This window comes from Gallinula chloropus, assembly GCF_964237585.1.
Source record: "Gallinula chloropus genome assembly, chromosome: 4".
NCBI classification, from domain to species: domain Eukaryota; kingdom Metazoa; phylum Chordata; class Aves; order Gruiformes; family Rallidae; genus Gallinula; species Gallinula chloropus.
The window spans coordinates 67,138,678-67,154,962 of NC_140088.1; the positions used below are offsets into that span (position 1 = coordinate 67,138,678).

The 16,285-nt window shown below is 39.0% G+C and overlaps 1 protein-coding gene across 2 annotated transcripts in view; it reads left to right on the top strand.

Annotated features, from left to right (window-relative positions):
• The window catches only part of GRID2 (glutamate ionotropic receptor delta type subunit 2), a gene marked incomplete at both ends in the record, with an annotated part of 718,543 nt that overhangs the window by 606,867 nt on the left and 95,391 nt on the right, over window positions 1–16,285 (top strand). For both annotated transcript variants that reach the window (XM_084263639.1, XM_084263640.1), the window contains one exon: window positions 6,434–6,572. In XM_084263639.1, coding sequence (XP_084119765.1) covers window positions 6,434–6,572 — 139 coding nt within the window. The remainder of the gene's footprint in view (window positions 1–6,433; window positions 6,573–16,285) is intronic.

The following is a 16,285-nucleotide window of genomic DNA, read 5'->3' on the forward strand; positions in this document are numbered from 1 at the left end:
TTTACAGCAAATAGAAGAATATACAAACACTTATAATTATTTCAATGTTTATAAATGTTTCAAATATCTCTTCTGAAGTGTTTTTTGTTTCTCATTTGCTTTATGTTTATTTTTAGAAAACTAATAGGTGAGAATATTTTGACAATTAAATTCCCTATTATACATGAGGTTTGCTATTTTATTAAAAAAAAAACTTGCTTGCTCTTTTGGTTTTGATGGAAGCTTTTCTAATAACTTTAGTAAAAATAATTGGCTCTCTTCTAATCCTACTACTTCCAGTGAACCAAGAAAGCAATCCGTGTAACTTACTACCTAATATATTTGGAGTACTGTCACACTATTAATAGTAATGTATAGTAATAATACCTGGAGGCAATGCTCTCTTTTTAGAAATTAAGACCTGAAGAAATGCATGAACCAAAATATCTGAATGTCTCTCTTCATATGTAATTTTTTTTAAAAAAAATGAAATAAAATCACTACGTTTTAATAAAAACAAAATCCTAGGGGAGAAACAGGTGGTGTGGTGAATAAAAGCAATAGCTGGCTCTTGAACTTGTCCAGACCTTGTAGAATCTGGCTGCTAGCCCTGCCTCATGCTCAGTTCTTTCCCTACTCTCAATCCCCTACAATCTGCCAATATTTGCAAGGCTGGGGAATTCAGGCACTGATTTACAAGCTTATTTGGAAGGCATTACTGATTCAAAGGGTTGTATTCTCCTGTTGAAGAATACATGTCATGCCTGCTGTGGTCAATGGGTGTTAACTTCAGCACACAATGTAATATTACAAACTCGGGTTATGACATGACAGCTTGTGTGTTATGGAAATTAATGCACTCTGCACAGCTCAAGGAAGAATGGAAAAGTATGGGTGAAAAATGAAAAGAAAGGAAGAAAAATTCATGATGAGAGATTTTTCCAACAACTTTCAAGCTGCATTTATTTCACAGGCTTCATTGACTGTATTTTTTTTGTCCTGTGCTGAATTGAGTATTTTCAATTGAAAATAGGAGAGATTTTGTATTCTCAAGAAAGTTTTTAACAGAACAATAGCTTTAGCTAATGCCTGAAAGATTCTGCCTTTGAAGAGCTCAGCTTTGCAGAGTTTTGCAAAGATAACAGAGCTCAGTCAAACTTCAGGTTTTGTTTCTCATGGCAAAAATAGCTGAAATATAAGATGCCTTTGCCTCTTTGTTAATACTAACTACTTCCCATACACCCACTCTCTATTAAATGTCCCTTTCACAAAGAAAACATAAAGACATACATTGATCTAAACTCTTTGCAACAGAACTCTACACTTTATATTTGTGCAAATGGAAATTGCAGATGCACAGCATAATTGATGTGACTGTTTTAACAAGCTAAAGGCTAAACTGCAGCCAACTCCTAGTCCTTTGTGTTTTTTTTCCAAAGGCCAGTAATTCACTGAATGTGGACAGAATTTCTTCAAGAAAAAGCAAAACCAGAACCTGTCCCCAGTTAACCCACCTTATTATTTCTTCACCTTCCTTTTCCAAGCAGAATCAAGATCCCTGCTTTTAAGTTTGTGTTAAACTTCCTCAACAAAACAGTCGCAATTGACATCTTTTTCACGGGCCTCAAAATTATCTGAAAAAAAAAATTGGGCTAAAACCCCTTGCACAGAAATTCAGCTTGCTGTGGACCTCTAGCAGACAATATTGCAGCTTAAAAGGTTGAAATTTGGCAAAGTTATTTGCAACTGATACACATTCTTGAAGTGAGAATGATAAGGTAGCATTGATGGTAAGCACTGGTGACAAAGTGATTTTTGTCTATAATAAGAACCTAGTCTTGGGGAATTCCCTAACAGCTGTGGTTATTGCAAACAGAAATCACAAGTCATGATTCTTGTCATGTCCTTCCTGTAGGAGCAGAGGTTTCACATCTAAGCCTCTCTCTTCACATACGGAGTGGCTGCAGAAGACTCCCAGTCCAGCTCTCAGCTTCTCCCAGAAGCATCATTTAGTAGAGTTAGCACTTTCAGGACATAGAATAATGGTGGTTGATGGTTCTCTGTGTGTGGTTGTTTATAAATTACTTTTCAATAATTAATGTTCAAAAGGTGTTATTGTTCCAAATAAGCAATTCTGAGTTTTCTCAACATTGTGGGCTCTATGTTGTCATGCTATTTGCTTTTATAATAGTAAAAATATTACTTTTGAGCTGTTAAGCAAATGAATTTTATTTATAAATATTGTGCCTTCACAGTGAAGTTTTTAAATCAATATTAAATCAGAGAGAGAGACCTTATCTTGCACATTTACTGCCTGGATGACTAGTAACAGCAGTTGCATAGCTTTTTGGAAAGATGGCTGCCACCAGGCTTGATCTCAGAAATGTCAAGTGTAGTTCAAACTTCTCCAAGAACTGTTTCATCATGGTTTTTTGCCCACAGAATAAGAATTCTTTCCATTTCTACCTAAAACATTTTCATAGTTCTGGACTACACAGATGGACATGGTTTTTCTTCAGACAATTGACAAATCCCTGAGAAAAACAACATATGCATTTTGAATTATTAAAATTTAGTTTGGAATTATAGAATATCAAGATCTCATCAGGAGATCATGAGATCCTCCATTTCCCTGTTTTGCTCATTTTTCTCATGATTTCATTCCTTCTTCCTGCCTGTAATATTCACTTGAGATTTTTGACTTGAAGAAACCCTTAAACTTACTGCTAACAAGGGAAAATAACTTCAAAGGTATTAGAAATCTTTATGCGAATGGTATAGATTCCAATTTTATCTCCTAAAGTTGTTTTTTTTCCTCAGATTTAGGTTTGTCATAATTATACATTATATTGTTTGCATTGTCAAGGCAGTAAGTTATTTTTCTTACCTCCTGATATTTAGCTTGAAGCACTTGGAAAGAAATGGGAATAAACAAAAATTCATAAGATAGGTTGCAGTCTAAGCCTGTCGTCTAAAGGAGGCCAGCATTAAACTGATGTAGGATTGATGAGGGAGAGCTGCATTAGGTGAGAGTGGGAGGACTAAAAGTAATTTCTTTCACTGTCACTTCTACAGTAATTCAGCTCTTTCAGAAAAGTCCCAGCAAGATTGCTTTTTGCAAATACTCTGGAAGATAACTTTTTTCCCCCTGCACATGCTTCCTGAAAATTTTAAAGGCAGATTAGATTTTTAAATGATTTTTCATGCATATCTAACGTGTCAGCTGAATTATATTAGGAGCTGTAGTCACAGAATATGTGATGGTGTTTTGTGCCAAATTATACCCTTCTGCCAATGTATTGGAAGGGCCAAGTCTAAAGAATAATACAGCCTCTGCATTCATTTGATCTCTGCCTCTTAAGATGACAAACTACAGGACTTCTGAGTGTCGTCTTTGGTTTCCATTTGTTTCGTGAGCGGAGCTCAGTATTTTTAAGTGTTGTTTAGCATGCTGCAAGAGTAGTGTTGTTAGTATTGTAACCACTACCAGCACGTTAACTCCCATTGATGAATTTTTGCTATAGGAGTGAGGTGGGATAAAATAGATTTTTACTCTGGTCACCAACGTATGTTTACATAGCACCAGGTGGCCAGTCTTCCTGGTATGATGTGAAAAACCACAGCAGGAAAAGACTTGTTTCACCTTCTTGGCTCCCTTGTCACTTGCGTGATGTGTGCTGTGCACCACCCCTCGTAACTAGAATATGATGTCATCCATAAAGATGTCTATGCACCGGAAACTCACATTAGGTATTGGGAAGCAGAGCCCGGGGAGTTTTACAAGCATGTCACTCTGCATACAAATTTATAGACAACAATAGCGACTGTTAGGTCTGTAGCTCTTTGTCATGGTAATGTTAATAGAAAACCAGGGATTGTTGCTCTCCTGAATTACTTGGTACTCTTCTACACTGAGAAAACACATACATTTGCACTGAAAGAAAACTCTGGAAAGTTTTATCCCTAACAAATTTGGGGGATGGAAGTGTAGGGGTTTCTTAAGGTGAGCTGTCATGGTGTGGGAAATTTTTCAGCAAACAGTATAAAAGAACAAGACTGTATCGCAGTAAGTCTCCTAATAGATGCCAAAGGAATGATACTGTGGCAGTAAAAGATCCACTTTTATTTTTGTTTCTTTTTTCCTTTGGCTGGGAGAGGTAGAATACCCTGCCTGTACTGCTTAAAAATCATGTACCTACAGAGTTGCAGTGTCAGTCCTGCTTTAGAAATAGCAATTTAAGAAGTGTCAGGGCAAAGAGTAGGGGCAGGAGTGACGAATTATTTTGATATGTGTTTCCTGTACGTGTACTTGGATGCCAGCTTTTTCCTCAAGCTTCATTTATTGACTGCTGATAATACAAGGTGCAGCTGTGAATTGGGAACACGACTTCACAAACACCTGAGTGAACTAAAAGCAGTTGAGATGACCAGCACTCTCAGGTTTTTAAAGTCTTTTGTTAACATGGATGTTTGAAAAAAAGAAAGTAACCATCAACACTGGGGGTATGACCTTATGGATGTATGTATGGGAAAAATGCATTGTATGTACTGTAGGGGAATGCTGTGCCGCAGGGCTCTGTTACGGCTTTCTTGGTCGCTTGTTGCACAGCATCCTCACTTGAAAACCAGCAACCACGTGTGTGACTTTTCAGTCCTCTCTTTTTCTGGCATTTCATTTTGATTTAAAAAAATAAAAATAAAAAGTGAGAATTTTTTAATGTGAAAAAAATGTGAGAAGTTTTACTCAGCTGAGAAATGAAAATGCAAAGATGTCCAGTAGATTGTTGGTTTCTTCTCTATCACTCTACCCATTTCATTTCAATACTAAGATTATCTGCAGGATTGGTACCTGAAAGTTAAAGGGACAAACAGACTGTTCCTATTAAGTGATACAGCTATCTGCTCTTTTAATTTGATTAAAAATCATTTTTACTATTTCAATGACATTACAAAAATTGTTGTAAAGCAGAAATATTCTATTAAAAATAATTTAAAATTTATGTGGGAGAGAAAACCATATCTTCAGACATTGAAGTTAATGTTCATCTTCAAACGTCCTTGTATTGAAATACCATCTCCTGATCTTATTGGTGGATTCTTATTCCATATAATTACAGGACATCTTGGAAATAAAAGGAAATTAATTTCCAACTACACAGGTCTAATATAGATTTTGCCTTTCAATATGGGAATTCTTAAAAGGACAAGTATTTCAATATTTATGTAGCTAAAATATAGAGTCAGTTGTTATTTCACATGATGTACAACTCCACATCACTGAAGCACGAAAAAAGCTTCAAGTTTGTCCATGTTATGGTGATGCAGAATTCACAACTGTTCTATGGCCAGGACAAAATTTTAATAAAACAGTCAGGTACCTCCTTCATATTGAGGCATTGATTAAATCTGTTTCATGTTTATAACAAAGTTATTTGGATTTGGAATGGGAGTAATAGTAATTTACATTTCCATTAAGCCTTCTTTCTGGGGAAACATGAAGGAGGTTTTACATAAGCAAAGATCCAGCAGAAAATACTTACAGGAGCTTTTGTTTTTGAAATTCACAGCTATTGTACCATCATAAGATTTTGCATGTGAGAAAACTCCCTCAAAAGTAATGACAGCTTTTCAAATTGCTGATTATAGGAGGAGAGGAAATGGGTGAACATCTTGAGCTGTTGACTGTGGGTGGTTGCTGCATTCACCTGTTCCCCCTAATTACTTATATCTGTGACAGAACTTATAGTGATGAAAGTATGGGTATTTTTGAAACCATGGTTTGTATTTTTTAGCTGAAAGAGTTCTTTCAGAGACTCTGAACTAGTGTGTTTTGGTGTAGCTATTTGAATAAAAAACATTCCTTTTCATGGCTTGCTAATCTGGACTCTGTTCAGACAAACGGTGGTGGGCAGCTCAGATACTGGAAGTTTAGTTGGCTGCTGTTTTGTTTACATGGCAGTTGAATTTTAAAGGAAAACAAATATGGGAATGCAAAACAATTTTGTATTCTTCAATATATATATATGATTCTTGGTTTTTTCTTTGCACGTCCAAGTTCACTTGCAACAAGTTGTGCACACACATATGGCTCTCACAAGCATCTGCCTGCCTACAGAAGTGTTTTACTGAGGTGGGGTTTTAACTTTATTTTCTCAATAATAAGAGAACTTAATTCAGCTTTGCAGATAAGATCTCTAAAGGACAGGACCGGCAGATGAATTGCAATTAAAGACATGATGGCAAAAGAGATTGCCATCATCATGGCTGGCAGTGTGGGCTTCCTTCAGTATTTTATTGCATAGGAAGCGTGGATTGAACTCCTGTTCAGTTTACTAAAACCACCTGTTTTAGGAGAATTCTGCTATCCTTGTTCTCTTGAGAAATGCATGAGTAATCAACATTTGGGTTTTTCTTCTACCAAATTAAAATTCTTGCTTTTCCTTCTTCCCCACAGGAGGAGAGGTTCCATACACGACCCTGGCAACCCGACTGATGATGGGGGCTTGGTGGCTTTTTGCTTTGATTGTCATCTCCTCCTACACAGCAAACTTAGCAGCTTTCCTCACCATCACACGCATTGAGAACTCCATCCAGTAAGTTGATAAAGAATGAATTGTGGGAAAAGAGGGTGAAAATATATATGTGTAGATGGGTATGAATGTTCTACTTAATGTGAGAAAAAGGGTACTTTTTTTCATCCTGAGAAGTAGTTTAGAAGTTAAAAAAAAAAAAAAACCAATACACCATACACTTCCAGTCTCCCTGGAGACGCATTGCCTTCAAGATCAGAGTTGTTGGCCTCTGGCAGACAGTGTTGTGTTGCACACATACGTTTAAGATAACCAGAGTATCAGTATTTGAAACAGGACAGTTTAAATTGTTGCTGCATGTTTTTAGGCTCTGCTTTCCATTCATAGGCTTCCTACAGTATTTGTACTCTACTACTTTGATCATGAGGAGCCCAATGCTTCTTCAGTATATGGGGAGATCAAAGCTGAATCCACCCTCTCTTGCCAAGACAAAGATGTATTAATAGCAATAAATAATAAAAATTCACTTACTAGTTTTTTTGCTCCTTCTGCTCGCGGGTGCTCTCTTACAATCTTACCAGACAAGCTTGTCTCTTTTTTTCTCTCTGTTGGTTCTTTTGCTTAATTTCTCCCTAATGTGAATGTCCTCATCTTCTCCCATTCTTTCATGGTGAATTGGTTTTATCTGTCACACCTTCCAATCCTTTTTTTTCCTGATCATCTCATCTCTCCATACCAGAGGAAACTTTCTAGGTCTCCTACCCTCTCACTCTGCCCTTTAGTTCTCCAGTCTCCTTCAGCAAGCTACATGCTGGGTTATCCTTGCTCCCACTGCTTCAGTGATCTCTCTCACCCCCAAGCCCCCTTCCTCTTGGGTCAACACAGACACTAGAAAATACAATGAAAGATTAGCTAGCCAAGCACTCCAAGGGGCAGCCAGCCATTTTTCCAAAGCAGGTTTTTACTCTTGAGGCTACAAGTCTGTAAAAGCACATGAGAGTGAAAAATCTAGTCTTCTAAATCCTTTACAAAAATGAGAGTGACTTTAAAGAAGAGAGACATATCATAGAATCATAGAATGGCATGGGTTGGAAAGGACCCCAAGGATCATAGAGCTCCAACCCTCCTGCCACAGGCAGGGACACCAACCTCAGGCCTGGATCTACACAAGGCTGCCCAGGGCCCCATCCAACCTGGCCTTGAACACCTTCAGGGACGGGGCATCCACTACTTCTCTGGGCAGTCTGTTCCAGCACCTCACCACTCTCTCTGTAAAAAACTTCCCCCTAATATCTAATCTAAACCTTCCTTCCTTTAGTTTTAATCCATTCCCCCTTGTCCTGCCATTGTCTATCCTTTTAAAAAGTTGATTCCCCTACTGCTTATAGGCTCCCTTCGGGTACTGGAAGGCTGCAATGAGGTCCCCCCACAGCCTTCTCTTCTCCAGGCTGAACAAGCCCAGCTCCCTCAGCCTCTCTTCGTAGGGCAGATGCTCCAGCCCTCTAATCATCTTTGTGGCCCTCCTCTGAACCCTCTCCAACAGTTCCACATCTTTCTTGTGTTGGGGACCCCAGATCTGGACACAGTACTCCAGATGGGGCCTCACGAGGGCAGAGTAGAGAGGAACAATCACCTCCCTGTCCCTGCTGGCCACCCCTCTTCTAATGGAGCCCAGGATACCGTTGGCCTTGTGAGCTGCAAGACATGTTTTGCTGCGCTTCCCCCTCCCCCCCCCCAACTTTACCCCCTTTCCTTTTAAAGAACAGGCAACTGAGTGGTATTCAGCTCTCAGCTGAGGCTAAACCACAACATCTCACTTCAGTTATTTATTCAAGTCCCTGTCTTCTGTGTATCATCACTTAAGGTCTCGCTCCCTCTGGTTCAGCTCCTTTCTATATCTGTTTGAAATGCCCCCTGAGACAGTGAGCTGCTAGTATAGACTGGGCAGAGGGAGAGCCTTGGCCTCCTGTGACTTTGTAGGTGAGGTTCAAGCAACACCGCATGCAGACAATCACCACAGTCTCATGGAGGCATTTACACTCTAGGTGAGGATTTTCTACATCCTAAAACCAATCTAGGCCTTAACAGCACGTGAACAAGTAAACATTTGCAATAGCAGCCAAGTTCTATTTGCAATTGGAAACCAAAGCTCAGAGCCAAGAGTAGAAGTAGCCCCTCAATTTAAGTGACTCTCCATTAGGAGCACCCTCAGGCACTTCATAAATCCTTGCTTTTCTCTCTGCTTCTTTGTTGATGTGGGGAGTAATTGATATCCTGTGGCCTGAAATGCTCAAGCATTACCAGTCCCTGTTCCCAGTTGGAAATGAAGCATCTATAGTTGTTAGCCTTCCTTTCTGGACTATCAAACTCAACCCTTATATCTAGTAGAGGGCTAAGCACTCTGAGACATGTATAACAGGCTAAAACCATCTCAGCAAATCATTCATTCCCATGTCAGCGTTGTATGACGAGTTAAATTGAGTTATCATTTTCTTTAGAGATCTGAATAACAGACTTTGGGATCATGGAGTGCTGCCAGGGTATTTTGACACAACCCAACTGTTTCACTCAGTAGTTCAAATTATAATCCTGTCACAATTTATAGGGGGTCTGATATTCCATGTCAGTGTTTGTCAACATTGATCTTAAGTTTTTAACAAAAGTTGATTTTTTTATTTTTAAATTTAAAAGTTTAAAGTTTAAAAATCCTGACATTTGACTAAGGAGTGTGAAGAAACAACATGGGAATTTTAGCATGCAAAAGAAATAGTAATGATCTATTCAGTCATTCAGTTTGTCCTTACAAATATGAAATAGGCCTCTGCACCTTGCTTTGAAATTATGTGCCTTCTAGTTTTGAAGTAGTGCAGAAAAATATTCAAGTTACTGAGACAAATGTCTGAGTTATCATATATAAAAAAGAATAGAATATACCCAAACTATAATTTAATACATCTGCAGCATTTTCTTGCAGTTTATTATGATGTCACTAGAAAACCCTCAGTGGAATTCTGAGGTTATTATGTACAGTTGGGACTATGTTGGTCTATGTACAGAAAATGTTTTATTCAGTAGAAAGCATTGCAGCTGGAAAGCTCCTGGAATTGAAAGAACGGAGACATTTTTCAACAGCGCTTGCAGCTCAAAAAGAGAGTAATTAGATGTGTTAAGTATCCATTAGGGAATGAAGTTATCCTAACTATGGTGGGAGTGTAAAACTTCAGTTTACAAAACTGCCAAAATTGGAACTCAAACCAGCACATAAGAGAGAGGCTGTTTGTTTACCATGCTGAATTACTGCAAAGTGGGAAACATGAATAAGCAATAAAGAAAAAAGCTGATGCTCTTTTTTTTTCAACAGATCAAATTGTACCTTGGGGAGCTTTGGAGGCCAGAATGGAAATGAGTTTAAGTATTTAAAGAAAATAAACCAGATTCTGCTTGTAGTGCTACACAGCCAGCTTCAGAGAACTCAGAAAAAATAAAGAAATTGCAGTCAGTGGGCTTGCACAGATGTAACAAGTAGTCAGTAGGTTTTCATTTCAGATTTCCAGCTAGCATCAGATATTACAGTGTGTTGTCAAAGGTACAGTCTTTGTGATCTCTCTTATGAAAGATAGGAGGATTCAAGTAGCCCGCAGCACATTTCATTTCCATGAAATGCTTTGGCAGTTACCACATTTCAGCTTTTGGATGCATAGCCAGTTTGTGCTCAGAGCTCTTGCAGCTTCCCTTTCTCGGCTGGTATGAAGGGTGGCTACTCCTCCTAGCCAGCATCATGCAGTGTCCAGAAGTGTATTTTGAGAAGAAAAACATACAAAATTTTGTGCAGGCAATGCATTAGGAAGGACTAGTGAAATGTGCCCTTTCCCTAGAGTCTTGAAGTAGATCTTTGCTGTATAAACTCACTCTTTCTCTGCCTCACTGAGATAAAATTTTTACGATTTTTAAATGAACTTGGACAAGAAGAATAAGGTGGGTGTTAATCTCCTTTTCCAAGCAAATATCTCCTCGGTACCTTTGGGAGCTCAGGTTTTTGTCTTCTGCCAACAAGCAATATCAGGAGTAGAGGCACACAATTCATAAAGTGGTTCCTAGATGCATCTTTTAGTCACATTTGACCCACATTGCAGGTGACATTTAAACCAAGACAGTATTTCAAATGCCAAAGCATTGTGGCAGCAAAGCATAACATCTACAGTCCTTAAATCTTTATATCACTGTCTGAAATGCAACAGGGTGAATGGTAATTAAGAGGGGGTTTTCTTGGTAAATGCCAAATAAATCTGGAGGTCTTAAGCTATTTCTTGTAGGTGCTGATGCTGTGAACTTCATCACTGAGACAGTATTGCCATTGCTGTGTTTTATGATTCCTTTAGGACAGAATTAGAGTCCATTGGCAGAGACTGATTTTACTCAGACTATTGCAGTGCGCTGTTTTCCTGGATAAAAGGGAGGGTGTCACCATCCTGTCACGGAAATTTTGCAGGAAAGTTGAGGGTGTAGGGTGGGTAGTGGGGAAGTCAAAGTATCTATAATATGTAAAGGCTGGTGTTACCTGGTCTCAAGTTTAAATCTAATCCACTTCTGAAAGTGTGGAATCTTGACTAAGGCTTTAGGTTGTATGTGACATAGGGGAGAGTCTGTGTCTTGTGCCATCTGTACAATGAGTTCACATTACATTCTGTGTCATAAGCAGTATATGCTATTTGATAGGTGAGACCTCTGCCTCTGAATAACAGGGGCATAGTGGTAAAGCCTGCTTTTTGCCATCCTTTTTTTTCCCTAAGCATTCTTTTCACAACTTTTTTCCTAAACCATGGTTCACTTGGCACTAAGATGTCCTCAAGGCTATAAACAGCTCAGTACAGCTGCCTGCAAGTTTTTTGCAGGGGGTGGTTACACACAAATGCAGCAATTGGAGTAGATATTTCCTTATGTTGAAAACCAGAATATTCTTTACCTTTCCTCTAACATGGTTCACCCAGATCTTCAAACTGGCTAGCGAGCAGTATTACTAGTTTCTGACACGGCTGTCACTGCCAACAGTCAAATCCCTTGGCTTACGGTGCTCTGTTCCCTAAACTTTCCTGTGAATTAATCCTTTAATTTAAATGAAATCTTTGAATTAGTCATAAATAAAAACTTTGAGTGTAAGCCATGTCATCAATTATCTTCTCCTAAAATTTAGTGACTACTGCTTGCAGACATTTCTGTGCAAAAGTAACAATAGGGCTGGCTGAAATTGATCTGTAGCCCATATCTAGAAAGATACTTTGATGCCCAAGCCTCTGACCTCAGTGGTATTATTCCTAAAAGGAATAGGGTTATTCCTTTATATGGAGCTGGCCTTTTCTTTTTCTACGTCTTCTGTGTACTTTTTAAACACTTGAGGTTGACATGTATGGCCAACATGTTACCAGTTCTGACTCCAGGATTTGAATTGATGGAAGAGGGTATGCTTTGGTGAAAGAAAGATATGCAAATCCTAATATGAGGTTTTTTCTTCAAGTTGAAAGTGGAGATAATTTTTTTTAATTACAAGTAATTCATTTGTACTAAGCCAGAAAACAGAAGTGACTTGACAACTGATTAGGGTGTAGAATACTAAACAAGACAACAAATGCAGAAAATACATGTATCTATTAATAATTAATCCTCAAATGACTCAATTCATGCTCAGAATAGCCCTATATTGTAGTTAATAGCTATGTGTTAATATTGTTATCACCCCAGTAATTGCAATGAGAAAAAAAACTTGCCCTAAAGATCACACATAACATTTTTCCTCGCAGTGCTTCAAGAGTGATAACAAAAAATAAGATGAAATGTGACCTGACTGCATGGTCACTTCTCTACAAGTAGAATTTGTCTATATGCAAGCTCACTTAAAGGTATTTTATTTTATACCATTTTTTCAACCATATTTTCTGGTTTATTTTTAAACAATTTCTATCATTCATAACCTTATTGTTTCAAGATTAGAAATTCAAAGAGATAAATGTTTTAAAATGTGGGATTATAATTCCCTAACTCATGTTATATATGTACTTTGCTCTGCAGGAAGTTTAACTGAGATTCGTAAAACTACTGCAAAATTAAATTCCCATCCAGTGTGGATAACAGTATCAGAATTTGGTCATCAAAGGATACCCTGTAGGAATTAATCAACTTGACAAATACTTTTTCCTTATTTTTGAGGTCTGGTATGACAGCTGTGTGTGAGACTAGGTAACGTAGTGGGACTGGGGATTTATGTCTCCACAAAATATATTTGTCTGAACAGAGAATGAGTTGTTTAATCCAGAAATAAAGGTACCTCAGACAATGTGTAACCTACAAACCAGGCTGGAGGCAAAGTAGTTATAAAAATTCTTTCTTCTGAAAAGGATCCTCAATGGTTTAGTAATTTTATTAGTTCTGTCAAGGTTTGTCATTTCTCTTTGTTTTTCTGTGCCTCGTCTGCCAGGTTGTGGATGTCATCCCAGTAGAGTAGGAGGTTATAAAAAGCACTTTGTGAAGGAGGTCATATATATGAAGATCCTATTTGACATGTTTGTGTGAGGCGATGAAGTCACTGATGTGATTGGACTTTTCCATTTTTGCTGCTTGCCTTTGCAGGACCGTGCACACATTGGTCACCTCGAACGCTGCAAAACATCTTTCTCACTCCTCAGCATGGGGAACCAAAGTTTGGGGTTTACTGCTGACAATAGTGTTTAGCGCATCTGTAGAGTTCATTCTCATACTTGCTTCACTCTTACTCCTCACCATCATTTTCTCAGCATAGAGCAGCACCTACAACTGTGCAAAGATGCAGAGCAGCTGAGAGGCATCTTGTGTCGTAGGGTAGCACACCAAAACTGGTAAAGAACTGCAAAATGTAGTTAATGGCAGACTTGGCAGCTACAACATGTCTTCCTGGAGGCATCGACATAATTCTCCACCTTGTTATTTCTGTGCTGGTGATACCTTTGTGTGTGATGGCAATCTTACTTGCTTCCCACACCTGTTTTTAGTACAGTTCTGGGCTAGCAGCTTGTGTCTTATGTCGGTCTGCCTTTCTGAAAATAGCAAGGTTGCTTTTATAGCCACAAGATATATACAGAGGAGCTGTTTTTCTTTTGTGCTGTTTCTAACTACAGTTTTATGGCAGCAGCTACACATATCATTTATATACTAGTTAGCAATAATATTTCATAAAAATGCTTTGTTGCTATTTATATTAGAAATTATATGGCTGCACAGAGTCTTGTAATGATTGCAATTTTGCTAGGTGTTGTCACTAGAAATTGGAGACTCGGTAAATACTTTTGGTATGCTCTTCTAGAAATATGTATGAAAAATAACACAGCAATTACAGGACATTACAATATATATCCTGTGACAGTTTGTTGCACTTCTGAGCCCTGTCAGGAAATGCAGAAGTGTATTGGCAGCAGTAACACAGAATGTGTTGAATATAGTATCTTGGATTTATCTAGTGCTTTTTATCAGTGATAACGTTTGACAGATAGACTGCCAATGCAACAGTAATACACCCACTTCCACACAACACTGTCTAATGTTGAAGTAGGGAGAAATTCTCACCCAGGCCCACAGCTGTCTACCAGAGTGCCTTTCTGCAGAACTGTGCCCCAGCCTGGGTGATTTCAGGGGGTTATTCCTCCTCAGGTTCAGGGCTTTGTGTTTGTCCTTGCTGAATTTCACACCACTCTTGTTGGCCCATTCCTCCAGAATTTCTACATCCACCTGAATGACAGCCTGTTCCTGAGCAATCAGCTGGTCCCCCAACATCATGTCAGCTGCAAACTTGACAAGAAGGTGTTTACTCACCTCCTCTAGGTTGTTGGTAAAAACACATCCTGGGTTAGACCTCTGTGGTACCTGTTACTAGTCTCCAGGTGATCTACTCTGTCAGTGATTATCCAACCAGGAATTTATCCATCTGATTTCCTACCCAGACAGCCCTTACGACCTAATTTGGATACAAGAGTATTGTGGGAGGCAGTATTGAAAACCTTGCTAAAGTTAAGGTAAATTACATCCACTTCTTCGGTCTGTCTGCACACCAAGTCATTTTACTGTAGAACTGGTCAGGTATGACTTACCTTTGCCAAAAATATGTTGAAAGTTCCCAATTGGCTTCTCCTTCGTGTGCTCAGAAATTTATTCTGAGAGGACTCACTCCATGATGTTGGAGGACTAGCCTTAATTCCATGAACCATCATTTTTTAATTTTCAGAGACAGTCTGGACATTTCCTTTTTCCATTGGTCAAGGATATCCTTCAATCTCCATCTTTCAAAAATTAAATCAGGTGGCCTTGCAAGGCCGTTGACCAGCTCTCTCAGCACACTTTGATAAAGCCTATCAGGTCCCATGGACTGCTATGTGTCCAGTGCACTCAATCAATTCCTGCCTTTCTGATGGGGATTTACCTGACCACCTACTGTTCATTGCGTCTTTGAACCTTCCCATTTAGTCAGAGAGACCTGGGAGACCTTTCTGGGTAAGAGTGAGGCAATGAAGGAATGGAGAACCTCAGCCTTAGTTGTATCTGCTGTCCCCTTCAATGGTCCACACTTACCTTGTTCAGCCTTTTAGTTCTGCAAAGGCTGTTCCTGTAACCCTTGAGATCCCCCTCTAGCTGACTGTTGACATTCCTAATGCTATCCTGAGTTGTCAAGAAATGTTTCTAAATTCCTCCTTTGTAGCCTTGTCCATACTTCCACCTTCTGTGTACTGTCTGATGACTTGAAGGCCTTTTGAAAGTCTTGAGGTTTTTTTAGTAATTTTACAGTGTAATAGGTAAGTGAATTGCTTTCCCTGGAGAAACCAATTACTGTGCCATCCCTGGAACACCTAAAAATTCTTTCCCTCCCCCCTTCCCCATAGGGCCATTTTCATTTGCCTCTATATTTACATGTTTCAGAAACAACTTGGGGTTTGATGAGTTTCTTACAATTGTACTTGCATGTTCAGTGGCTGCAATGTGATTTTATAACTTACAATTGCATATTTGATTTGTCCTTAGATGTAATCCACTAGATTTGTTCACTTTATACAGTTAATTAGTGCCAGAAAAGCAGTAACGGGTTTTAGGCACTTATTTTGAAGTGGGTTTAAGCAATTATTTTTGAACTTTGATGAATGCCATCAAAGAAACAAAGATACAGGAGAGCAGTCCTATAGGACAGGAAAATAAAGGCCAAGAGGTAAGGACACTAAAGTGTTCTAATATACCTTTTTAAGTCCAAAGCAGCATTGACAAAGCCATTTTTGTGGTGTTTTAGAAACTTCTAGACCGGTATTTTTTCTTGCTAATAGGGGACTAGATAATATGTAAAGTAGAGCAAATTTATTGGCCTAGATTAAATGAACCATGGTGAATAGGCAGCTCATGAAACCACAACAAAAATCTTCCTATTGCTGAAAACAATGTAGGATGTGCCCTGCTTTGTGCAGTGGGTGCACAGTTCAGCACAGAAATCCTGCCAAAAAGCTGCTTTTCCCCGTGTAACCCAGTAGCACACAGAAGCACTCAGACCGGGTGCTTTGGGCTAGACTTGGGGAGTTCTGGTGCTGATGCTCCTGCTCCCCGGCAGCAGGGTGTGCAGTGGCACCGTACTGTTGTAGGCAGTTAGTCCTTTTGGACCTGCTGTGTAAGGCTGGAGGGACCGCAGTGATCCCTTCTCTCCTTTGCCTATGTTCGGCATTTGACAGCTCCTTCCATCGTTCTCTTTTCACCCATATTCATCTTTTCCATGCCCCCCT